This window comes from Amphiprion ocellaris, chromosome 21, assembly GCF_022539595.1.
Source record: "Amphiprion ocellaris isolate individual 3 ecotype Okinawa chromosome 21, ASM2253959v1, whole genome shotgun sequence".
Lineage (NCBI taxonomy): Eukaryota > Metazoa > Chordata > Actinopteri > Pomacentridae > Amphiprion > Amphiprion ocellaris.
The window spans coordinates 20,358,644-20,386,379 of record NC_072786.1 but is presented as its reverse complement, the minus strand read 5'-3'; the positions used below and the strand labels follow the sequence as shown (position 1 = coordinate 20,386,379).

Sequence of the window (27,736 nt, the reverse complement as noted above, 5' to 3'; positions counted from 1 at the left end):
CGCAATCCAATTGAGAATCTGTGGTCAGACTTAAAGATTGCTGTTCAGAAGTGCAAACCATCAAACTTGAAGGAACTGGAGCAGTTTTGCCTTGAGGACTGGGCAAAAATCCCAGTGGCAAGATGTGGGCAAGCTCATAGAGACTTATCAAAAGCGACTTGCAGCTGTGATTGCTGCAAAAGGTGGCGCTACAAAGAACTGACTTTAGAGGGGTGAATACTTATGCACATTGATGTTTTCTGTTATTTTGTCCTATTTTTTGTTTGCTTCACAATAAAAAAAATAATCGCATCTTCAAATTTAGAGGCATGTTCTGTAAATTAAATGATGCAAACCTTCAAACAATCCATTTTAATTCCAGGTTGTGAGGCAACAAAACATGAAAAATGCCAAGGGGGGTGAATACTTTCGCAAGGCACTGTACATATAAAGTATGTAGGTTACCAAGACATATTACTCAGAAAGAATTTCAACGAGTGTCCAAACAAAAAAGTCTTTGTGCATGTATGACTGCTGTAGGAGCTGTGACTGCAGTGTGCGAGGTGTCCCGTCGTATCCAGGACAATGCCCGGTGCCATGAGAACCACCTGCAGCTTTGCCGGGTGCAGAAACTGCTGAAAGGGCGAAAGACGAAGGTGTTGGCCACAGGTTAGAACCTCTGATTACACATTCCTTTCATCTCCTTTGAGAACTACCTCAATCTCCTCTCTACCTCTTTCAGCATCTATTGTTCTATGTCCTTTGGGACACACAGGGGGGGAGGGAAAGCAAGACAGGCACAGATAAACCGAAGGGAAATTAGCTGGAGTATGGAAACATTCTGACGACGCTTGCCTGCATTGCTTTAAACTGATGAAATTTAATGGAATTTAGTAGACTTTCTGCAGAAAGCTAAAATGTTTGGCACATCCCTCTGAGCCACATATATTAACCATCCAACAGTTTGTGAGAGAATGTGCTTTTCTCCTTTATCTGCCCTCTTTCTTGTTTATTTCCTCTCTTTCATTGTGGTTTCCTCTCTACTTGTGGAGCGGTGGCTCTTTTCTTCCCACCACTCCTCCTCCTGTTGTTTGTCTCCAGAGTATCAGGCCTTGTCGTTGCTCTTCTCACCCTGCCAATCTCCCCCAGGACCAATTAGAGCCCAGTCCCATCTCACAGACCAGCAGATAAAAAGGAAGCCAAAGTGTGTGTGTGTGTGTGTCTGTGTGTGTGTGTGTGTGTGTGTGTGTCCCTCTCTCTCTCTCTGCTAGATGTGAGTGAATGCATGTGTGCATGATGCCACGTGTGTGTTTATTTGCTTGGACATGCAGGCTTATTGCATGTGTGGACGTGTTAGTATAGACTAGGAGCGAATGCTGAAAAGTAGCTCATCTCTATAATGCCGATGTGGAACTTTCAAAAGCTTCCTCCAAGTTCTCAGGCCCTCGCACCTCCGTCGAATTCCTTTCCAGCCAATAAAGCCCCAGTCCCACCAGACAGACTTCAGAGCTGAAGTAGCACCACGCCACCCCACAACCCCACATCAACCTATTCTCCTTCCTCCACACCAACACCACCTCTAATGTAGTTAAAGAACAGCTCTGCCTTTTTACAGATGAGAAGCACCGAAGCCCCTCGAACATATTAAGTAGCTCAGTGGAAGATGAAGGGAGCGATTGTGAGACACAAAGCCTGAATCAGTGGGATATCAATATAGCAGTAAGCCAGCCTGTTTCCCTGGGAGTCTGCAGATTTGTGTCTACCTGCAATTTTAAACAAAGATGTCTCCCATTTCCTGTGATGGTTCACATTGATTTTTTTTTACCAGTTTGTCCCTTTATGGTGTTGACCATTGCACAAAATTGTGTTATGCATTTTCTGTCACTTTAATATACACATTTTTTCAGACATCTTGAGATCAATTAGGCTACCTCACTTAACCATCATGATAAGCTTAAAGAAGCACAAAAACAAATAATTACATATTTAGTTGTTTTTTAACATATATTTCTGCTTCACATATCCATTGAATCCCCCCACCTTTTTTTTAGTGTTGAAACATTTAGAGCACTTATCAGTCAGTCCACAAAAGATAAAGTGACAATACGATAAACAATAAACAAAGGTTTGTGGAATATGTACAGTTACACAGGGGTTAGTAGTAAAAAAGAAATCAAAAAGAATACAAGGTACAAAATGAAAAGCGTCCAAGTGTGTGAAGTGTTTAAGTGGATGATAAGGAATAGTGTCTAAAAAAAATAAAATAAAATAAAATAACACAAGTGCAATACGTACACTGTAGACTAATAACGAGAAACAGATTAACAGAAAATGAACTGAATGTAAACACTGTATTGCACAGTAAACAGATGTATTGCACTAGAAATATTGTACTTGAACAATGATCTTACAGATCATGAGACTATTAAGGAAAACTCCTTATATTATGATAATATAATGATTAATATAATATTGCACATGAAAATGAGTCTGATGATCATGTATCCCTTCTGCAGAAGGGAGAGGAATTGTACAGTCTGATTGCCTCAGGTAGGACGGACCTCCTGTGACGTTCTTTGGTGCATCTTGGTGGTCTCCGTCTACAACTGAAGGTGCTCTGGCAGGACGTCAGTGTGGCATGCAGGGGGTGAGAGGTGTGGTCCATGATTCTGAGCAGCTTCCTCAGCATCCTTCTCTCTGAGACCTCCACCACAGACTCCAGCTTTTAAGGCCTTTATTAAGAGATAAAGGAATCCTTTTTTTGGTTTCCAGCTTCTCCAATACGAGAATTTGCTGCTCTCATCTGTTGATCAGACATAACACGTACTTTGGACTCTTTTGAAATTATAGTATTTTTTCTTCATTTTTTCTTCTGTTTTTATGTCATTGTCTTTAAATCTATACACAGAGTCAGAAATGCACTGATTACATATGACAACTGCCACACAAGCACGGACCAACGGGAGCATTGCATGGAGAGTGATGAACTGGATAGTTTTTTTAGTCAGTCCTCAATTTTTTACCTAAATGCTGGTGATAAGCTATTGGCATTCTCATTTCCAGTATTTCACAAGTACACAATCCTGAATGGTTGGATGTTCTAATGAGTGAAACAACTAATTCAGTGGAGGAGTCTGAGTTGACACTTCTTTGGGAGTTGTGCTAAATGCTAATGCTAGAGTTACTCATTTTAGAGGGATGTACCTAACAGCAGGTGGTTCCTTTGTATCAGCTTGCTTGACAAAACATAAAACCTTAATCAGAGATAATGGGTATCACAGTGATGGTTATTAACTTTCTTGTTAGCTAGATTTTTCTTTCTGAGGCTCTTTACACCGCATCCTGTGGCTCTCACTATAACCGTCTGCACAAAATTACGCTCTCACACAACTAAACTGCATTCTCAATTATGTTGCAGTGGAAACGTAAATTGTCTTTCTTCCCTTGACCACACATGGAGCTGTTATTAATTTCATGAATATTGTGTATGTATATGTACAGTTGCACTCAAAATTGTTCAACGCCCATTGCAAATCAGGTTTGTTGGCAAAATGTACAAACTTTCAGCTGTTTTTTGATAAGTAACTCAAACAAGAACAATTTAAATAGCTCAACACAACCAGTATTAAGGGTGGTTTCTCCTAATTCAAGACAAAATGCCACTTTTAATGACTGCTGCTGTCTCAAAATTATTCAACCCCCTGACTAGAGTCCCACATAAGAGCTCTCATTTATAAATCAGGAGTTGTCTCAGGCACACCTGACATCACTAATCAAGGACTTCATTAGTGGCATTCGATGTGTTTCATAGAACACAAATACCTGGACCGGCTTGGTGTTTGTTCATAGTGACGTTTGATTGCATTTTAGAAATATGGTTAAATCAAGCGAATTGTCTCAAAAGTTTAGAGAGGAGATCACTGCCTTGCACAAACAAGGAAAAAGACACAAAAAGATAGCAAAGGCACTGAATGTTCCTAAAGAAGGGGTAGGGGGAATTTATTTTCCTATACTTTATTGTGGGTCTGAACAGCAGACAGTAAACAATGTCAGCATTCATTTAAATAATAGCAGCTCCATGCGTGGTCAAGGAAAGCAAGAAAATGAATGGCAAGAATATGTTGATTAAAAGCAATTCATGTAAATCAATTCAATTTTATTTATATAGTGCAAATTCACAACATATGTCATCTCACAGCGCTTAGCATAGTAAGATACAGACCTTACAAATTTTAAACAGAGACCAGAGAACCCAACAATCCAAAGATGCATTTGGATTCCCTATAACAAGCAATCAGCGATGGTGGGAAGGAACAAAAAGAAAACCTAAAATAAGGAGGGGAAAAAAAAACTGACAGAACCAGACTTAAGGAAGTCGACCATCTGCCTCGACCGGTTGGGGTGAAAGTGGGGAAGAGGGGGGTGGGAATAGCAGGAAGGGTTGGGTGGGGATAGCAGGATAACAGATGGACAACAGACAAACAATACAAAGAGAACAATGAACGTTTTGGAGGTCGGGGAGGCCAAAAACTGCAGATCAGAGACATGTAGCTCCAGATCCAAGACACCTGCAGAAAGAACAAACACAGGACCTCAGGAGGAACACAGAGTTAATGATATGTAATGATGATAGATATCTGAGGAGACGAGAGGAGACGAGAGGAGAGGAGAGAATCATGGGAATCCCCTCGCAGTCTAAACCTATAGCAGCATAAGTAAGGACAGCTCAGGTGATCTTGAGCAGCCCTAACTATAAGCTTTACTGAAGAGGAAAGTTAAAACTTAAAAGCCTAATCTTAAAAGTAGAGATGATGTCTGCCTCCCAAACCCAAACTGGGAACTGATTCTACAGCTGAGGAGCTGATAACTGAAGGATCTGTCTCCTATTCTACTTCTGGAAACTCTGGGAGCCACAAGTAAACCTGCAATCTGAGAGTGAAGGGTTCTGTTAGGATAATATGGTACAATTAGATCTTTAAGATAGGATAGAGTTTGGTCATTAAGAGTTTCATATGTGAGAAGCAGAATTTTAAATTTTATCCTGGATTTTACAGTGAGCCAATGAAGAGAAGCTAATCCTAGAGAAATATGATCTCTGTTACTGGTTTCCGTCAGAATTCTGGGTGCAGCATTGTGTATCAACTGGAGGTTTTTAAGAGAATTATTGGGATAGCCTGATATATAAAAACCTGTTTTGTATGGATGTTGAAGGACATATCCTGTTCAAAAATTATTCCAAGGATTTTTTACGATAGAACTGGAGGCTGAGGCAATGCCATCCAGAGTAACTGTCTGGTCAGACAGTGTGTTTCTGAGGTGTTTGGGGCCAAATACTATAACCTCAGTTTTGTTGGAATTTAAATTAAGAAAATTGCAGGTCATTCAGGCATTTATGTCCTTCAGACATTCAGGGAGTTTGACTGACTGATTTGTTTCATTGGGCCTCATAGATAAATATAGCCAGGTGTCATGTGCATAACAATGGAAATTTATGCAACGTGTCCTCATAACAATGTTGCCCAAGAGGAGCATGTACAAAGTAAATAATGTTGGTCCTAACACAGAACCCTGTAGAACTCCATAACTAACTCTGGTGTGAGCAGAAGAATCATAACATGAAGACTGGAATCTGTCTGATAAATATGATTTAAACCCGTTTAGTGTGGCTCCTTTAATCCTGATGGCATGTTCCAGTCTCTGTAATAAGACGCTGTGATCAACTGTATCAAATGCAGCACTGAGATCCAGTAGAACAGGTATAGAAACTAGTCCACCATCTGAAGCTAGCAGAAGATCATTGGTGACCTTCACCAGTGCTATCTCTGTACTGTGATGCATTTTTAATCCTGACTGGAACTCTTCAAATAAACCATTTCTATGCGGATAATCAAATGATAACTTGCAACAACTTTTTAAAGTGCTTTAGAAATAAAGGAGAGGTTGGATATGAATAGAATATAATAGAATAGAATAGATAGAATAGAATAGAATAGCCACTTTATTGTCGACCAGAACATACACTAGTTGGTGCACATCAGACTGAAATTTCGATGCACAAAGCTCGCCATCGGAATGATGAAAAAAAAACAAAAAACAAACAAAAAAAATTATTCTGAATAAAAACAATTTCACTATATACATGTAAAAAATTATATATTATATATATATATATATATATATATATATATATATATATATATATATATATATATATATATATATATATATAGGCCAGTCAAGTTCATCCACACCAGACTCTGTCATCCATGTCTTTATGGACCTTGCTTTGTGCACTGGTGCACAGTCATGTTGGAAGAGGAAGGACCAGCTCCAAACTGTTCCCACAAAGTTGGGAGCATGGAATTGTCCAAAATGTCTTGGTATGCTGAAGCATTCAGAGTTCCTTTCACTGGAACTAAGGGGCCAAGCCCAGCTCCTGAAAAACAACCCCACACCATAATCCCCCCTCCACCAAACTTTACACTTGGCACAATGCAGTCCGACATGTATGGTTCTCCTGGCAACCGCCAAAACCAGACTGGTCCATCAGATTGCCAGATGGAGAAGCGCGATTGGTCACTCCAGAGAATGCGTCTCCACTGCTCTAGAGTCCAGTGGTGGCTGCTTTACATCACTGCATCCGACGCTTTGCATTGCACTTGGTGATGTATGGCTTGGATGCAGCTGCTCAGCCATGGAAACCCATTCCATAAAGCTCTCTGCGCACTGTTCTTGAGCTAATCTGAAGGCCACATGAAGTTTGAAGGTCTATAGCGATTGACTCTGCAGAAAGTTGGCCACCTCTTGACACTATGCGCCTCAGCATCCACTGACCCTGCTCTGTCAGTTTACGTGGCCTACAACTTGGTGGCTGAGTTGCTGTCGTTCCCACACACTTCCACTTTCTTATAATACAGCTGACAGTTGACTGTGGAATATTTAGGAGTGAGGAAATGTCACGACTGGATTTGTTGCACAGGTGGAGGGTGGAACTGGTTCGGATTGGCACTGCAGGGTTGAAGGGCGACCCCCAGAGGCAGGGAAGCAGGCAGGAAATGGCAGAAGCTGTTGCAGAGGAGAAGGCAGATTAGAACGAAGCAGTACAACAAACAAGAGCAGAATATTGGCCTGGTTGACTTACTGGAGTAGTTCAACGGTCCAGCACCGAATGGTGGTCTCAGTTCAGCTTATATTGTGTGAAGGTGATGCGTTGCAGGTGAGCTACTCCTTGCCGCAGGCGTCCAATGAGCTTCTTGACCAGCAAACATTCTAAACACACCTCTCTCACGCCCACGAGGGAAAGGAAAAGGAGGGAGAGGAAAAAGGAGAGGGAAAGGCTGCCACTAAGCACAGGAGGTGGAGGGCATGGCATATGGTGTCGTTCAAAGAATCGATAAAATATCATATTGTGACAAAACCTGTTATTTCCACATGTAGTCAAAAGCACTGCTACTGCAAATGATGCAACAGAGGACTGCGGGTAGCAAACTGTTAATGGTCTAAGTGACTATATTTAGTTTACCACTCAGTACACTCTCACTGCAGCTGCTTATTTCAAATTTGACAGCTGCACATTAGAGCTAGTAAACGTTCAACATTATTCATTTAAACATTGTACTCAAGAAGTGCATTAATGGATATGTGAAAATCACTTTGATTTTTGTCCAAGTCAAAGCATAAATAATCATACAGGTTTAATATTCTCTGTGATAAATACCAACAAACCAAGCAATTTTCAAATCTGTGTTCTATTAGCTGCAGTACCAGCAGAAAATCAGGACTTGGGTTTGAAATATATTTATGCATTTTCTGCATCACCAACTCAAAGCTACGCAATGCACACGATGTCCGTTAGTGTAACTGCATGTTCAGTGACTTTACAAACGTAAAGCTCTGAAGGTCTGCAGATATAACATATTCCCTCAGTTAAAAATCTGTATGGCTCACAAAGAATAAGGATAAGAACTGGTGAAAGGGTGGCTACACTTATGACATTGAAAACTCTGGCTTTAGGCCCAACGTACCTTGCTAACCCATTAATCTCACTTTGTAGTACACACCTCAGGTTGGCTATGGTGTTCCCCTGTTGTGTGGTGATCATAAGCTGACTTATAGGCAAGTTAAAGAAGTCAGGCAGCATTTTACACAGTAGAGTCTGACATTTCTGAGCAGATTGCTTGGAATAGGCAAGTACAAACTATGTAATTTGGGGGTGTCACTACCTGGGTTGAAAGAGGCAGGTCACATACAATGACATGCAGTGATGTCATTAGAAAGTTTTTTGACAGACACATTCATCTGTTTTGAATCTAGTGCACATTTTGTGTTGGATCCAGTCGTCAAGTTTATTTTCTGATAAGTACTGAATAATCTACCCCTAATACCCCTAAAGTCAACAGATTAATAGTTTTTAAGCGTGAACATAGAGAGAGTGAAACTGAACTTGCCCTCTGCCTGTGTTATTACTCTGGCATAGGACATATCAGGTGGAACAGGACCCTTTGTTGACTAACTTTTATTTTCTACCCTATCTTTTTCAGCACCAACCCCACACCCTCCCACCCACTCCTACCCTGTAGACTATGTAGTAGAGCAGAGGTGCACTTTGTTACGGGAAGCTGGAAGGCCTGGTCGTGTAAGGGAGTGCTTGGTACTGCCTGCACATTGAACGTGCTGCTGCCTCAAAGCAATGTGGATGATCGAATGTAGACAGGGGGTTGTGATGACAACCTGTTCCACAAAGAAACTCCTCTTCACACCCAACCACTCCGTCTGCTTTGTCTAACAGACGTCTGTTCAGTGATATCAAAGAAAATTATTAAATATTAGAGAAGCCACTGAATTTAGTTGTAATCAGCAAAACATAAAAAAAACTAGTAAGTTCAGTATTTATTTTTTTTTATTCATTGTCTTTTTCTTTCTTATTTATTGTTTCAAACTGTAGGACAGTGGACACTTGGCTATTACTCCGCCAAGGAATGCGGCGGAGTTATATGACGATCACCGTTGGTTTGTCTGTTTGTCTGTCTATTCGCAACATTAATCAAAAACAGACTCATGGATTTACATGAAATTTTCAGGGAAGGTCAGAAATGACACAAGGACCAAGCGATTGGATTTTAGCAGTGATGCGGCTTATAGTCTGGATCCATGGATTGTTAAAGATTTCTGTATCATTGTGAGATAGTGGCACGGCGCCACTGTAACTATGACAACAAGTGAACACTACGTCAGCTGCCTGCTGATGATCACATGATTGCGATCCTACAACAAATCCACCACTGTGGACCACAAATTGTTTAAAGCTTTCAACCGTTGGAAGTCATACAACGACTGAGCAGCCTTGGAGGAGTACTGCGCTCTGAGTGCTGTTCTTGTTGCCCATGTTGTTTTACCAGTGAAAATGTCAGTCCTCTCCACCAGAGCTGGGAACACAGGACAGGATATGCACATCGAGACCTTCAGCACACATCCTGGTTATGCGCATAGTTTGAATAGTGAGCAGAAGGAGATCCCAGCTTGTCTGGATAATCAGGACTGTTGATGTCTTCTGAAATATATCAGTTTCAGCACACTAGACACTGGCAGCATTCTAATGCTTCAGCAAACATAACACATTACTGCCCATGCATTAATTCAGTGTCATAACATATTCCGTTATCACAGAATGATACTACATTAAGTATTTACTCCGTCCAGCCAAAAACACTTTGCAGTAGAGCAGGACTACAAAACGACTAGATGGTATTAGGCTATCACCAATTCCAATAATGTTAACTTTAAAATCACTTTCTTTCTGGAGTTTGGTGTGGTGGGAGGTTCTTGGTATCCATGTATCAGTGACTACTGCTGGTATGGAAAAGGAGCTAGTTAGAAGGTGGAAATCGTAGTGGTGGGGAATTCAGAATGTTTCTTTGATTTTCAAACTAATTACATCAGTATAATTGTTAGACCATGAAACTGACCCAGCATCCAAATATGTATTGATTTAGGATAGAAATTGTAAAATCTGTTTCAACTTCCACCTGCTTAGTGGTGCATAGCAGTGAGTTTTAGGCTGGATGATCAGAATGTCTCTTTCAGAAATGCACACTGGGAATGGTAATCAACATCTCCCATAAAATGTTTATGTTCGCTTGTAACTTTGGCTTGAACCTGATTTTCTGGTGCAATTTCAGCTTCTTTTTTGATGATTAATCTGCAACAGTTTCACGTTCTTTTATGATGTGTGAGTCTTGTTTTATTGGTTAAAAGTATTAGATTTTAACTTCTGGAAGCAGGGAAACCCGATGACGCTCCCTCCACTTTGTGACCCTGTGAGAAATGTACTATTGGATGCAGCAGTTTTACAGCTGGGGATCAAAAATCAAGAATCTGTCCCATCACTACCTCTTCAATTTTAAAAGCAGAATAATTTGCTCTGAATTCAAAACTTTATTTGCTTGATGATTTAGTCTGCAATAATAAGTTTAATAGCTTTTTTTGCCCAAGCATGGTAAAAACTCAAAGATCGTAGGTTGGTGTTACACATATAACTGAGAAAAGTAGAGCTGCAACAATTACATATTAACTGGACAGCTGAATGATTTTCAACACAGATATGCCACTGTTTTCATAACAGATTATTCAATGTAAAAAAAATGACAATTTGATATATTTCTTTGTGATCCATCTTTAGATTTTGAACTACTGTTTATTGAAAAATGAAAAAGTTAACTTTTCAAAATCCACATTGGCAACAACCACAATAAAAAACAGATCTTAGGGTAACATCTTTTTAGGCTGTAGTCAAAACTCCACACAGCAGTACAGTCCAGGGTTAGTTTTGTCTTACTGTGTACTTTACTCTGCAGTTATGAGGAAGGGAAACTCAGCAAACAGGAAGAATCTGTCTGTCAAGTAACATATGTCTTTCGTGGGAAAAAAAAAGCTCCAAGTCTGTCAGTTAATTGTCAAAGAGCTGTCAGAAATCTGTTTTCATGAGAACATTTGTCTCTTCAGTTGTCTTTTATTTCAAATTTCCTGAATTGAGCGATAGGCATGGTGGTTTTTGTACCACGCATTAAAATAATTAATTGCATTTCAGTAAATGTGTCTTTAACCGGTAGCAAAGAGCTGGCATGGGGTTTCACTTATATCATATTTAATAGAATGATCACAACCACTCCTCCAATTTCCATGCAACAGCCGAGGGAGTCATATCATGTCTCCTGAGTGTTTTTAAGTTTGAGACCCATGGCATTTTAAAAGCAATTTGACCCCCGCCTGGCCCCGCTACTTAATCTCAGTGGGCTTGTCTGAAAATGTCCTCTATGTGCCCCAGAGGCACAGCTACTGCCACTCGGCCCAGCTGCAATCGCAGGCTACTGGCTGGGGCAATTACAAAAACACTCTGGACCCAGGCAGAATTTTCATCTTATCTCTCCAAATGTCAGTCTCTTGCTTATTAACTATCATCATACGCCAATCATGTTGAAAGAGATGAAACCTTTCCTCAGCAGCTACACCTGAACATACCTACCTCCTGCTGAGTCTGTCTGGGAATGTCTTTGTCTTCATTGCTTTTTCCAAGTAGTGTCCATTTATCTTTTCAATACTGCATGCCTTCATTATTCTCATTTTTGTTCTCTGCAGTTCTGCAGTTTCTCCTCAGATGCTCAGAAGATAATGATTATTTTTGCTTTTATGCTAACATCAAGGTTGGCTAAACCTACACTGGTTCCTACACTGAATGTGTCAATGTGAGTTATCTAAGATTCTGGTTCAGTTGCATTTGATCAACGCTGAATTCATTGTCAAATGCAATAAATTTAAAATGGAATCCCTTCATGTTTTTATGCAATTTTAATTAGAATCGGCTTTTAATGTAACTAGTATCATAAGTAAATGCATCTTTTGTTAGTTGAGCCGGCTGAAAGTTTTGAGTTTCTACAACCTGTAGCTAAGCCTGCCATATTAGCTGCATATTAGCTACATGAAATATTAAGTCAGTTGCAATAACTGGTGTTGTCTAAGACAGAAAAGAAAAAAAACATGTAAGTCAACTTTCACATTGTTTTTCTTTTTCTCTTTTTTGTAACTAATGAGGACCTCTGTTGGTCCCGCTGTGTACAGACACCAGCTTGCATTGACCTACACCTACAGCTGGTGTAACTTGTTTAAGGTTCTTTTTTTTTGGACAAGTGACGGTTAACATTGGCTGAAAATGAGACACCTAATGTCACCAAAATGTCCTGCATGCCTTTTTCTGCTAATAAGGAAGAGCCCGGAGAGACAAAAAAGTCTGGAGCTTAAAATATTTTAAGTCTTTTTGCCAGTTGAAACCAGATCTAAAAATGGAACCAGTTCTAAAACATGTACAGTATGTATGAAACATGTTTCATACATACTGTATGTCTTGGACCTGAAGTTGTTGTCTTGTGTGTGTGAGAGGTGCTATGACGACAGTCTTGTATGAATGGATCAAACCGAGCTGTTCAGCTGTGTTTAGAGGAGTATATTAAGTGCACCAATGCATAGGCATTGAAGCACACTTATTAGTAATATCTGGGCTTATTCTTATCGATTCTTCTTGAGCGATGTTCTTGTCCCGCAGCTTTGAGGAACCCATAGGAATTATATATCAAAATGTGTGGCTCGATGAGGAATGGCTTGCTATGACTTTTGGAAGCAATTTGTCGTACATTTTTTATTAAATTTTTAAATAAACTGCAAACAAAATGAAATGTCCATAATAATAAAAACTTACTGCAATAAAAACAAACAGCCCAAAGATTAATGATACTCAGCAGTGATGATTTATTCAAAGTTTTTTTTTTCCTCCCACAATATGTTACGAGGAGATTTTTGTTTCTTCCAGTTGTTTGGAACTATTGGTGCTGAATTTGTTTAATACCTTCAGCATCAGCAGAATCCATATGTGTGTCTACAAAGAGAGAGAGCGTTGCACACATTTAAACATGGATCAACCACCACTAACTTAATTAAATTTGTATAATTAGAATTTATTGAAAAGAGAGCAAAGAGAGAGGACAAGTCTGGGCCAGGTTCCAACAGCAGGTCACACTGTGTAGGCCTACATGTCTTTACATCAGACCGGTTTAGCTTAGCAGAGTTTGGGGCTATTTCTTCATAGTTTGTTGTACACCTGCAGCATCAGACAGCGGTAGGATCCACGAGTGTCTCCAAGGAGAGAGAACTGCATGGATTTACTCTCCAAGCAACAGTCGTAACTTTATTAATTGAGTTTAACTGTGTGGTGGTATGTGTGAATGCAGTCATAAGGAACATTAACGGAAAAGTGACCAATATTTGAAAGGCACTTGAATGACAGAATGCCGTCACTTTAAAGGATAATCAGAAACGATGAGTCTCTAACCTGCCAACAAATCTATGTAATATAAGATATGTGCATGAAAATACACCAGCGTTTTCAAAGCAACATTGATACATGGTCTAACATATTTTAACATGTCCCAGACATATAGGCAGACTATATACAGGCTATAAGCCATAGAACAGGGGTGTCAAACTCATTTTAGTTCAGGGGCCACATACAGCCCAATTTGATCTAAAGTGGGCCGCACCAGTAAAATCACAGCATAATAGCCTACAAATAACCACAACTCTTAATTTTTCCCTTTGTTTTAGTGCAACAAAAGTACATTCTGAAAATGTTTACATTTAAGGAATTATCTTTTTACAAAACATTATGAACAACCTGAAATTTCCTCAGAAAAATGAGTTAAATTTCAACATTATGCCTCAGTTTATCATTGAAACATTTGCACTACAACTTCCAGATCACAGTGTCTACAAAGGCACAAAACATTTAGTCACAGGTATCTGAAACTGAACAATCTAGTATTTTACTTTATGATCAAAACAACTTGTCAAGGTCTAGAAATTATTTTAAATTTACTGTTTTACAAATTTACAGTTTGCAGTTGATGTCTTTCGTCCCGCCCGCCAAAACCGTCCTGCAGAACGAATGTTTGGCACCCCTGCCATAGAGTGTCGAGTTGCTCCATATCTGTTGGGTAAAACTTTTAAGTCTTTCCCAGGTTACAGTGGTCTTCAGAATTTCTCCAATTAGGTGTGCCAAGGCATAGGCATTGAAGCACACTTCTTAATATACCTTGGGATGATTGTATCAGGACTTATCAACTGACAGAAGCTGCATGGGCACACTCAAAGTTTCTTACGGAATTTGTTAGAGGTGTGTTTCCTGTATAATGGTGTGATAAGATGAGTGTATTTTTTCCATACTACTAAAGGCAGACGGTGGCTATGGTTGAGTTGTACCAGTGATTCCTATTAACCACCCCAATGTTTGACAGATGTGTTCATATAGTATTCATTATTACGCAAGTTAGTGCAACGCATTATCCTAGTGTTTCTTTGATACATATTTAGTAATTTATTAGCAGTTCTAAAATTAATTTTAGAATGTTTAGGAGACAGGTTTGGACATTATTGATTCGATATATTTGTGCAGCTTTACCTGTTTTTGAGCACAGATGGGAAATGGACCTTTATGACTAAAACCTCACTCCTCGTAGCTTGCACAGTTTTGTCATTTCATTACAGATTTGCTTTACAAGGGTTATTTATGCAGTTACTGTTTTCATTTTACTTTATTTGTTTTTATGTCAAGCTCTTTGAGCTGTATGTGTTGCAAGAAATGTGCAAAACAATAAAGTATTATTATTAAGTATGCCACTGCACAAGGACTTCAGTTCAATTCAATTTTATTTATATAGCGCCAGGTCAGATTGTCTCAAGATGCTTTATAGAACCTATATGCCTGAACCCCCAGAGCAGCCCTAAGGCAACCGTGGCAAGAAAAAAAACTCCCTTTTAACAGGAAAGAAACCTTGAGCAGAACTCGGCTCTTTATGTGGGGGAACCCATCTGCTGCTGGCTGGCTGGTTGAGAGGGACAGAAGAGACAGAGAGGGTGAGAGGGGGAGGGACGGGAGAAGAGGAGGGTGGGGAAGAAGGAACATATAACACACAGTTGGATACATGTATGATAAGATAGATGATACGTACAAAGTACAAGCTAACATTGAAACTGGTTCATAGTTTACTGTTATGGTGTACGGCTCTGGCATTAAATATACAACATATATAGCTGGTAGTAAAATTCAAACAGTATGTAGATGAGCATATCAAGTGTTTGTTATGTGATTAGGAAACAAATTGGCCTATTGGAACAGTAGCTGTAGATGCTGTGGTCAATTTTCTTAACTGTCCAAAATATCTTATTGCATGCTGGGAAAGCTTTTTTGCATCCTTGCAGCCTAAACTGTGCAGCTGAATGTCTATCTGTGTTTGTGTATGCTCTTCTCCCCTCTCAAAGGGAGGTGGTACATCCGTGAAGGCTGGCTGAAGATAGTCCCTCCAAAAGGTTCGGAAGCGAAGCCCAAGATGTTCTTCCTCTTCTCTGACATGTTGCTGGAGGCCAAACGTTGTAGTCCACTGCATCCCAACAATGGAGACAAGTTTGCTGGCCAGCACGCCTACCCACTGCAGGACTGCAATGTAGAGAAGGTGTTTGGCCACACCAGGAGCCAGGGAGGCCTGCTCAGTGTGAGTGTCAGCCAAGCAGGCTCAGAACTGCCTGCTTGTGTTGTATTAATGGGACAAGTTTCTCTTCAAAACATTACAGGGATCATGTGTTATACTGTGGAACGTCGTATTAGAATGTGTTTAGCTCTATTGGAGTGGAAAACAGCGCAGTCAGAACATTTTAAATAAGCTAATGACACTCCAAATCTGAGGTTAATATGGAGCTTCAAGAGTGAGTCTTTTAGTATGACATTCCATATTATATGAACCTAGACAAAAACATCCTGGATGTTATATGGAAGCTTGTTACAAAGGGAAAAAAACTGAGGCAATAAACCCATGTACAACTACCAGGATGAAGATAGCTTTTTATGACATTGTTCAAGAAAATGCTGAGTGTTCCTTGGGCAGCAGGTGGGAGACATATGTTCACTTATTTTAATATACACATGAGCAAGTCTTCAGCAGAGGTATTTCTACTTTTGCTGTATGTAGCCTTGATTTGTCTCAGTTATTTACTCTGCTTTGATGGTTGCCAGAAAGAGGTTTTTGAAGCGTTGTTTTGTTTTGCTTGTCACAGGAGACCCCTGTTTCCTTACCTCTTTTTGGCCCTAATCATTTCAAATCCATGTTGAGAAACCCCACAAGTTCAACTTTTAGAGTGTGTCTCCTCTCAGTTTGATGCATCTCGCAGGTCTTAGTACAGCTGCTGGCTGACAAATTGTGTCTAAATGATGAAGCTGCTGTCATGAAACATTCAAAGGAACGAGTCAGGCCTCATTGAGCAAGTAACCAAAGCGTTTACACACTGAGTGTTTAGTGCCAGTGCTGTATGCTATCAATATTCATTTCAGCTGATAGGATCTCAGTCAAAAGGGTCTTTATATAGTGCTGCTAATGTGCTTCCCTGTGATTCACAGCAGCTATGTAGAGGTTTGGAGAATCTACTGTCCTGGCTGATGGAAGCATTTAATAGTTTTGTCAAAATTCAATTAACACAGGATTAGAAGTATATATTTGGGCCGATTTAATTAATAAGTACAACTCAATATAAGCAAACAGAACATTAACCAATTGTAATTCAAATCGTGTGTGTTCAGTTATCTACTTAAAACACATTTTAAAAGCTCTGTCTATACCGTTTTGTTTTTACAGCTGATGTTGTTTTAGGTTATTTGAGGTCATTTAAAATAGAACTAAGCTTTACAATATTTACATTATCAGTTTACCTGTCATTTATTTTTTCAAACATGTCACTTTTCAAATGTAGAAAGCTGAAAAATATCCATCATTACCATAAATATCCCATGTAGACAACGTCAGATGTCTTGTGTAGTTTGCCTACATTCCAGCAAGCGATATTCTGCTTCATGTGATAGAAAACAAATAAAAATAGACAATTTCATGTTTGAGAAGATGAAAGCACTAGACACCAGTGGGACAACGTTATACAGCTGCAATAGTGATCAACACTGATGTTCTGATTAGTGAAATGGTTTCTTCAGTTCTAATTTCAACTGCTCTGATCAATAAGTTGAGATGGACATTTGTCATAGTGTTGTATATTTGTGAAGAAAATCATCTGCAATTTAGAAAAGTTAAAGTGGCATGTGGGTGAAATTGTAATATTTTGTGAGGCTGTGCTGTAAAAAACACAGATGAGAGGATGAATTCAGATGGCAGAAATTTAGAGTGCGTGTGTGTGTGTGCGTGCGTGCGTGCGTGCGTGCGTGCGTGCGTGTGTGTGTGTGGGTGTTTGTGTGTGTGTGTGTGTGTGGAGCTGAGGAGTTAAGTGATGGCGACCTGCCTGCTGTAACGGAATCCCTTAGTTGCTGGATCAGATTAGGCTGCAGATCCATCTCTTCCGGGCCTCCAGTAAATACATCTTCCTCAAGTCTGTTGCTGCTCTCCACGATCCTCCTGCACGTTATCCACTGGCAGAAATGGCATTTCATTAGCCTCTTATCCCACTGTGGCCCAAATGCATACTCAATAGCATTACACGTAATTTCTCATAAGGACACATTATTGATCTTGGGCCCTACCTGAGCTCAAGGAAAAGGGCTGTCAGCACTCCAGGGCCTTCTTTATGCAGGGCTCTGAAGAATTAAGCACAAATTAAATTTGACAGCTGTAAATGCCATGGCAATCTATATGCAAAGTTTTGAAAAAAAAAAGGGTTTTATTAAAATTTCCAGTGTGTTTTTTTTTTCTTCCTCTTTTTTCTCCAGTCACACATGTTTGTAGAGTGCTGGCTTTTATTTGTCACTCACCTCCCATTTTGCTCTTCATCTTCCGTTTTCTCTTTTCTCTGTCTCGACCTTGCTTATTCTCTCCGTTCTCTCTGTCTGCAGTCTTCCTTCTGCTAATATCCCCTCGCTACTTGAATATTTTCCCACATCCCTGGCAGATTCTCTTTGATGTATAAATAATCAAGCTAAATTATGTGCAGCGATGAGGCTCAGTGCTCTGCCATTCTTATTATACAAAGTAATTTCTACCTAAGAGGGTCAGATTTCCTGACAAATCCCTAATTACCGCATAGCAATAGAAGAATCTATTTGTGCATAAATCAACCACCATCCCCAAAGTGATGAGTGCCTAATATCATGCGCCCTTCAGTTCTGCCCCACTCACTGAACTCTGTAATTAGATAATACTTTTGATGATGGTACATTGGAAATCTTAATTTATTTAATGTATAATGAGAGGCACTCTTTTCCCCTCGTGTAAAAACATCATTGTCTCTTGAGCTATGTGCCTCTGTACCAGCATAGAGGTCTGTCCAAATACGTTGGAAATGATCAATATGTCACTGCTCAGCAAACTAGTTTACCGTGGAGTGGCTGCAGCCACAGGTAGATGTGAAAGGTCATTTAATACGGTGAAGGCCTAATTTTGATCTTCTGTAACAGCTTTCCCAGTGTAATTAAACTATGCTGCCCCTTTTGTTTGGGCTTGGACATCTCCCATTGGATTGTTTGATATGTACAATGTGTGGCTGGTTTTAGTAATGTAAGTGAAAGAGTTGATAATTACTGTTGACTTAGAGGAGGAGGATCCTGTCACTCTGTAGAACACAGGAGGTCTGAGCACACGGTTTTGTCCAGCTGCCTACACAACAGAACATGGTCTTTGTTTAAATATGACCCGAATACAACGGATTTTATTATTTCACTCGACTTTATTTTGTCTACCTTCAGATTTCAATCAGTGTTAACTGTGATGTCAAATGCCTTGACAGTAGCGGCAGGTTTTTCTACAGGATGAGCTGACAGAAATTAGGCTTTTGCTTGATTTGGCCTGCCCTCTGCTGCTTTTATAATGTTACTGCAGTTAGTTTCCTCTAAGCTGTAAGAGACATCTGATGGCTAATGAATAGTTAGGCTCTGAAAATATGTCCTGTGCCACTCATCTGCTCCAGGTTAGGTTGTAATGCAGATTTAGCATCATGGAGTGCCCTGAAAAATTATAAAATAGATTAGAAATTGCCAGAATATGCTCTGCTTTCCCAAACCCAGTTTAGTCATATTATCACTACTAGATTATTTGCCATAAGTCGCTGATGAATTTGATGGTTCAGAATTTCTCAAACCACATACAAGAACACAGTTTAGACTTTAGCATAGACTTGCAGACTTGTTACGGTTTTTTACTGAATATTTAACATAAAGAAACCTTGTGATTCCTGGTTATTTAAGACAAAGAGGGCAACCTTTGTGTGGGAGGAGTATTTGAACAAACAAAACAGAGAGAAATGTAAGCCAGCAACTCTAAGTTTTAGACTCATTTAATGCCAAAAAGCACAAAGCCATTATGTGCTGTATGTACCTTAAACTAAATAATCATTGTTTCCTAATGAGGTCAACATTGTTTGCGTTGCCATGGTCCATGTCAGCTTTATAGCACACTTTAAAGATTCCTGGTGATTAATCAAAGTATTTTTACCAGGTTGAAAGTATTAAATCATCAAATTATCTCTCTGCATCATTGAAGTCTATGCTCTCCCATTACTGTGGAGCCGTTGTCACATATATTCACTGTCTGATCTATGGAAGCTGCCTCAGATTAGAGAAAGCAGCTACATACTGCCTCTAGCAGCACATCAAGGTGATTCAGAACAAAAAACACATGCTTTTAGTTCTCTAGAAACTACATCAAAAATCCTGGTCCTTGGTCTGCAGACACAAATCTGATGGACCTTGTCCACTTTGCCCCAGTCCTCCCATTTCAGCACCAGTTCTCTGGCTGTCAGACACATTTACTGTCCTTCACATATGTCAGAAATATGCAATGAGTAGACATCAGAGGCAGAGTAAGTCAATATTCAGGATAGCAGAATAAGACAGTAATAGAAAGGTGAATTGTACACAGTAGACTTAACTTTATATATAAATGGAAAAAGTAAAAATGAAATTAATCAAAATTAAAATCAGAAGCCAGACTAAAAAGGTAAGACTTGAGTTTGCTTGCAAAAATGAAATTATTGAAATATAAAATATTCTCTGCTGCCTTCAGGTCTTCAGAACATGAGTTGTTTCCGATCTGTTGTCATGGAACAGACTAAATTTCCTGCAGCAGCTTACATCTGAAATGAGAGGGCAAAATGCAATTTGTTTTTTCTACTAAATGAAGCTACAACTGGAAACCTCTCTCAATCCATTCCTCCCACAAAGGCTCCTCCCACCATCCACTGCCACATGCCTCATCCGCTGTTTAAACAGACTCCCCCTGCTGGTCAGGACGTCTTCATCAAACTCTGTCTCAGTGTCTAAATGTCCCTTGCTACACGGTCTGGTATTACTTCCCACTGGATTGTTGTCAGATCGTATTTTCATAAATAGATGCACAGACACCACCAGTCTAACGTGTGGACACACCTTCTCATTCGATGCTTTTAATTTATTTGTGTTTGTTTTCTACATTGCAGATTAACACTGAAGATGAACACGTTTTTGTTTACGACATAATTCCATATGTATTATTTTATGGTTTTGATGTCCTTAGTGTTACTCTACAATGTATAATATAATTAAATAAAAACCATTGAATAGGAAGGTGTGTCCAAACTGTTGACTGGTAGTGTACACTAAAAGCATGTTTAATTCACAATTTTTCCTTCGTTCCTACTCAGATCAAGGTCATTGATTGTTTATTATCTGACCATAAACTGATTATTTTAGTTTTAATAAGCATTTTACAGCAGCTGGTCATTCTTTTGATAAAGAGGGTAAGATCTCTCTCTGACTGATAACGACGTACCTCATTTCTTGCAGCTGTCTGTAGACATTAGATGTCCCTCCAAATGTCATTGAAAGCACCCTCCTTACCATCAGTCCTACAAAGTTCACTGGAAAGAGCAGTTTGGATCTCTTCTTAACACGTTTGGGCCATGTTTTCTCCTTTAGAGTTTGGAAAATTGCACAATTTGCCCCCACATAAGGGAAGTAACAGGAACACTCTTAATAACCATAGACCAATATCCAAGGAAACTTTTCTGGGAAAGTTCCTGGAACCTGTAGCAAATTATCAATTAAAGCTACTTCTGTCCAGAAGTCATCTCACTATGGTTTCAGAGTAGTCCACAGTGCTGTAGCTGCTCTCACTAAAGTTGAGAAAGTTTGTGATAAAAACTGCAGTGTGCAGCAGGTTTTGTTGATCTTTCATAAGCTTTTGATACTGTTGATTATTGCCTGCTCTTGTAAAGACTACATAATGTTGTAGTTCATAATATTGTAATTTATTCATCCATTTTATGAGACAAGTGCATAGGAGAGGGACAAAAGTTTCAAAAGACTCTTAACTTAAAAAAATACTTATTTTCTACATTTTAGTGAGGGAAAATGAGGGATGCAACTCAGTTATCTGTGACGTTTAAATCAATGAATTGAAATGAAATAATTGAAAGAATGAATGAATTGACAAATTACCATGATACTTCTACACAAACAGTAAATATATTCTACCTGTTGAACTATACTTTTTATGTAGCTGACTGGCCAATACCGTCTCTTCCTGTGTGATGATGTATTGTACAGCTGAAAAAGTAAAGCTAGAACACAAGCCTGAATATATTTATTGGAGTGACCGTACTGCTTGCTGCACCAAGACATCGGTCTCTTTGAAATAAATAAAGCCAGCATTTTAGCTTTGTTACTATGTGCATGTATAGTGTGACAAAAGTCCTCCAAACATCCAGCACAGTAAGATAGCTCACACCCATCACACCACCTCCTATTGCCAACAAACATCGTCACCGCTCTCCTTTATTTCCTCCTGCTTTAGCTTACCTTCCCTAAAGCTAAACTCCTACTGATGTCCAGCAACCAGGAGGATCTCAATGACTGGTATCAAAGCCTGAGCTCAGCAGTCAGGTATGTAGCTGCTACACACACACACACAAAAGTTTACATACACTTGTCTTGTTTCTTCCTTCATCTCTTGTTTTACTTTGTGTAAAGCACTAGTTGCACTGGCAGCAAAACAGCACCAGAGCATTAAACTGCCACCATCATAATCTCTCTTCTCTTCCAAATGCATTTTTGGTTGTTGTGGCCAGCTAGCTCTATTTTTGATTCGTCAGAAATTTCCTCCACAAGGCCTTTCCTTTGTCCATATGATGCCACTTTCAGGGGAAGGGCTTTCTTCTTGCATGCCAGATCAATGTAAAATATGCTTAACCCTGAGTTAAGCATGTTTTACTTTTTTTCTTGATTAATCTTTAACCTTTCAAATATCGTAATAATGTTGGATACTGGATTTCTGATCTTCCATGAAGCCATAATTATCAAATTTAACAACAAAGGGCTTTAAATATTTCATTTTCCATGTAATACATATGGAATAGATATAGAATAGAGTCAAGCTAATTCCAGTTCTAACCTAAAACTTTACATAATGTCTTAATCTTTAAACAGGCCTTTGAAGGCTGTACAGAAAGTTCCAAAACAGCCAAAATGTTTTCAGTTTTCAAAACTGTCCTCACACTCAAGATCTTAAACTCACCTGGTCCTCACAGAGATATACATTCAAACAGGGCGTCTGTGAATCTTTAAGGATTCATAAAATTCTGTTCTGTATATTCCAACCCAAGATGTCGTGTATTTCGTGTAACCAGCATGGGAATATTGTACATTCTGTTGCCATCATTTCAGCCAGTCATGCATTGATTTTATACAGTTTGATTTTTTAAAAGGGTTTGGTGATGTCCTAAAATATGAACCATTTAAAAGGATCACTTGTTTTGGAAGACATTAGTTTACACTGTCTAATCTAGTAAGTATTTCTGGGGGGCTGATGTAGGACTGAGTGAAAATAAACTACAGTATCAATAAAGGAACATGTCACCCAGTGCAACAATGTGTTGCTCAATAATGTGTTCATTAGTTCTTGGGCCATGATGGAGCTCTAAGGTTTGGAGGAAACATCTCCAGCCTTGATGTTAAAATGACATTCCTGTGCATTGTAGCTGCTGACTGATTAGGGCTTCATAGGTTAACTGATCTGTCACAATTTTGAACTCATGTGATACATTATGTTGATTCATGGTTTGTATTTCTGTATATTGGATGTTGTCTTCATGTTCCTCATGTGATGAAAAGCTTGTAGCTCAGAGCTGCAGCAGATATGCTAGAAATTCAGCTACATGTCAGTACACACTGTGCAAAGTGATAAGGTTTGTCAGCAGCTATGGAATGACTTGTAGTTAAACCGGCCTCTCTGTCAGACAGCCTCTCATCATTGATCATCAGGCAAACCTCTGTAACTCCACTCCCAACCTACATGGTCCCAACTTCCCGGGGGAGGGCCCAGGTCAGCCCCATTATGTGTAAGGGCGGTTGGGCCCGACCCCAGCGTTCCCAGCCAGGCTAATTAGTTCATCACTTTGTCAGAGAGGAGAAAGAGGAGGCTATCAAAGAGCTCAGACCTCCAAGCAGATGGTGGCCCAGGCTGCAGGCTGATGGCTCGAAACTCCAGGGAGTGTATTTAGCTGTGGGGGAGGACTGAAGAGAAGACAGGCTGAGAGGATCAGGGGTCAGCAGCTCACACCACATTGTGTGCAGAGCTGAAGGGAGTGTGACTATCTACACACTTGCTGAATTATTGATTTAGTATGGAATACAGACTGCCCTGAATGACATCTCTGAGGCTGTTGTTCTTAGTGATGATCAAAAAAAAGTATTGTTTTCTGTGCTTAACTCATATCATCAGGCACTCCAACTAGTTGTATTGCGTCTTTCACACAGCTTAGTACAATTCAACGGGCTTCACGGATCACTGATAAGCTGAAAATAAAACAGAGCAAGTACAGAGTAGAATGAGGTTAGACTAAAAAGGAACAGTTTAAAACAATGTAGGACAAAACATATGATATTGATTGAACACAATTGTTTAATTTTGTGCAGAGGAGTCAAATGAGGTGTTTAAAGCCCCCTTTTGTGTGAACAAGCTCAGCGTTTAAAGTTGTTGTTTGCTTCCTTTATGGAAGCAGACAATGTTTCATGATGTTTTTACACCTGAAGATGAAAAGTGCCCCCCTCAGTACAACAGAGCCCTACATCCCTTCATTGTAGGGGTCAAAGATGCAGGTTTTTCCTAAACGTGTCTCCCCCTCTCCATGTTCACCTCCAGTTTAAACTAGGCAGATGGTGAAACTATTGGAACTACCTTTTTAATGCTAACTAAGTGTGACATAAACAAAGTCTCAGTGGATAGTGTTCAAGCTTCCTAAAGGATTTGTTACAGGGCTGTTGTATTAGAGGTCATTAAATGGTACTATTGTATTGCTAATGAGTTATTATGTGTGTTATCTTTACAGGAAGCTTCAGTCTAACCAGACAGTCGTCCATCAAAGAGATGAGTTGTATCGCAGACCTCCTCACGCTGCCACCGATGACCACGACATGCTAAGCAACAATCCTAGCAGGAAGAGAAACATGGTGAGTTTTGTGCACACACACACACACACACACACACACACACACACACACACACACACACACACACACACACACACACACACACACACACACACACACACACACACACACACACACACACACACACACACAAAACTGTCCTCCAAAACTGTCTGATCAGTTCAGTTACTGAAAGGTCAGTGTGGGTTTGAAAGTACTGACTATGTGTTTGTATGGTCTCACTGATAGTTCCTGGTTTATACTAGATTAAGTGTTGTCACTAAACTGCTGAAAAGCACTCCAGTTACTCTTCTTTTCAGTTGCCTCAGCCTAATTTACATTACTACCTTCTTCTAGACTGGATGAGGGCCTGATTTGAATATATCCAGAAAAAAGCAAGACAAGTTGTGATCCATTTTGTGATGTGACCAATGTTCAGCCTTATCTGATCCTAATATGAGAAACTTGAAACGACAAGTGGAAACAGGTCCTTTGTGTGATAGAAGCTGCTCCTCTGTGCTCTACATAGTTTTTCAGCCTCATTTAAATAACTTTTTGTTTTACAGCGTTTAGCTGCTGAAAACATTTCAGAGGAAAACGAACAGATATTACGTGTAAATCCATAATGTGAACGTACATAACTCCAAATGAATATCATTGTAGCTCTGTGCTTGCTTTATGTGCTAACACGTAGCTGTTGTTAACAGGTTCACCAAAACAACTTCATGTTGTAATAAAAAGTTTCGTACATTATTTTGCAACACGCAGGTATTCAAACAAATTAGTTAATGCAGAAATAAACAGTAACTAAATAGTATTTGTCTGCTCCAAATAGTAGTACCTGCCCACAGTGCCACCTTCTTAGGATAGAATAGAATTTATTTTATTACTTCGCCAAGGAGGCGTTGGTTTGTCCTGTCTGTCTGTTTGTCTGTTAGCAACACTACTCAAAAATGGACTAACAGATTTGAATTAAAGTTTCAGGGAAGGTCAGAAATGACACAAGGACCAAGTGGTTAGATTTTGGTGATGTGGCTTATAGTCTGGATCTATGGATTTTTTTTTCAGCTGTCGGAAATGATACGACTGAGCAGCCTTGGTGGAATACTGCGCTCTCTGAGTGCTTTTCTAGTTTGTACAGCACCAATAACAATTCAGATCGTCTCAAGACGCTTTACAGAACCCATATGCCTGAACCCCCAGAGCAGCCCTAAGACGACAGTGTTAGGCCTTAACACTCAACCGTCTGTCCAACATGCCATCAGAGTAAAAACATATGTGCTGGTTTCCTCAGATGAGCGCTGAGACCAGTGAGCATCCTCAGAACCGTCCAGCTGAACACCAGTGCAGCCCCCTCAAGAGGATGAAGCAGTGTGACGCTCCAGAGCAGAGGTGAGATCATTGCAGTAGTTTTATTGTTCCTAACTTCTATTAGCACATTTAAAATCAGACTACAGATGTACACTTCATAATATGTATGGTGTCTTCACATCTGAATCCAAAATGTGTACAGATGAACAGGATTTACATGATGGGTAGTTAGCTGGGAAGATTCTTGAGCGGTAGTTGGTTCTTACAGTAATATGGTATCCACGTGATAGAATTTGATTTGAAAACCTTTGTTTTGTCCAGCAGAGCAGAGACATCTTCTTCCAGCTGCACCATCCTCTGATGGATTTCTTCAGATGAAACTGAACTCAGCCCAAGATGAATGTGGAGGCTGCATGCTTTAACGCCAGGCTGATTGTGTTACTCAGCTTTTCCAAATATGTCGCACATGCAGCTGTATGTCTGTGCTAATAACACCTTTATTATTCACTGTGCCTTTTTAACATGAAGTCAGAGGAGGTTTGTATTCTTACTGACAGCAGCTTCATGTGCAATATAAACTATAATCTTCTTAAGCTGCTCAGCACATATCTGAAGAGTGTTTCACTGTGAGCAGTAGTTCTCTCCTTACAGTACAGTGCAATTATGAGTTCATTTCTACAGTTCCTTTTGTGTGTCATGCTGCATGGATGCTGCTTTCTAATCTTCTGTAAAAGTACAAAGATTCTGTTTGGATGGGAGTTGAAATAAGGGATGCATACAGTACATGGGGAAAGTGAACACCTATTGTGGCAGGTAAAATGCATAGGAAAGCAGTGTGAAAGCAGCATCTGTAAAGCTTTTCACTCTCCAAGTGTCAATAGCAAGCAGGGATGATTCTGGTCTTCACTGACTGAAGGAAGCAGAAACTGTTGTTGTCAGATCTAAGTGCTCATCACGGATGAAACTCCAAAACAGCCAATGTTAAATGGGTGTATATTGTAAACCAGGGGTGTCAAACATACGGCCTGCGGGCCAAAACCGGCCCACCAGAGGGTCCAACCCGGCCCACAGAATGACTTTGCGAAGTGTAAAACTTACAAGTACAATTAAACTTTAAAAAATTTCTGGGCCTTGATTTAGTATTTTACTTTATGATCATAAAGTAAAACACTACATTGAGAACTACGATGAGTTTGACACCCCTGATGTAAACAATATAAAACAAACAATATAATATCAAACAATATAATGTTTCATCATGAAAATATCTAGAGTGCAAAGTGTAAATGAACCAAAAATTTGTGAATAGCTTTCTTTTTTTTGGGGGGGGGAACAGGGTGAATATGAAAGTGTTTTCTATGGTAGTTTTTTATTGAATGGCTGTAAGTCTTTCTAGAAGCTTGTTTTTTTTACACAAATGCCTTCTGCACCACCTTCCAGCCAATAATTGGTGGTGATGGAGTAACATGTCTTCAGTGTTTAATTATTTTAGAATTTGTTGGTTCAATAATGCATGCATGCATGTCTGTGTTTCTTTACATGAGTATGTGTTTGATAATTAATACTGACGATAATCACACAGATCAGAGCAACAATTGTCCAGTTGTGCTTTCAAGCAGCCCATTGTCTGTCTGATAACTGATCATGACTCACTCCTTACAGTCTTAGAATGTCTGTTTTGATTGATGGCCTGATTGCCAATTATACACTTGTTATTCTGGTGATTAATGATGATGAACTGAATGAGTGCATTTGCTGAGCTGCAGTGGATTCTAGAGAAGGTAATCTGCTGTAGAGTTCTATGAATGACATGCATCCAGGCAAGGAAGCCTGGTTATGATGTTCTGTATGCTATCTGTCTTGTGTTTGTTTTATTACATAATATTGACCCTCCTTCGTTTTACATTTTAATCATAGCCTTAATCAACAAATTAATAAATATTAGCCTCTCCATTG

The 27,736-nt window shown here is 39.6% G+C and overlaps 1 protein-coding gene across 2 annotated transcripts; it reads left to right on the top strand.

Moving 5' to 3' along the window:
• Positions 1-464: 464 nt before the first annotated feature.
• Positions 465-27,736, top strand: LOC129347851 (rho guanine nucleotide exchange factor 39-like). Of its 2 annotated transcripts, none has more exons than XM_055006339.1 (6): positions 465-648; positions 15,343-15,572; positions 21,837-21,925; positions 24,370-24,490; positions 25,764-25,861; positions 26,102-27,736. In XM_055006339.1, the coding sequence occupies exons 1-6, from the start codon at positions 507-509 to the stop codon at positions 26,139-26,141; spliced, it is 720 nt and encodes a 239-aa protein (XP_054862314.1). In that variant the 5' UTR covers positions 465-506; the 3' UTR covers positions 26,142-27,736. The 2 variants fall into 2 exon arrangements, with proteins under 2 accessions (XP_054862314.1, XP_054862315.1); XM_055006340.1 differs by having other exon boundaries at positions 481-648; positions 26,105-27,736.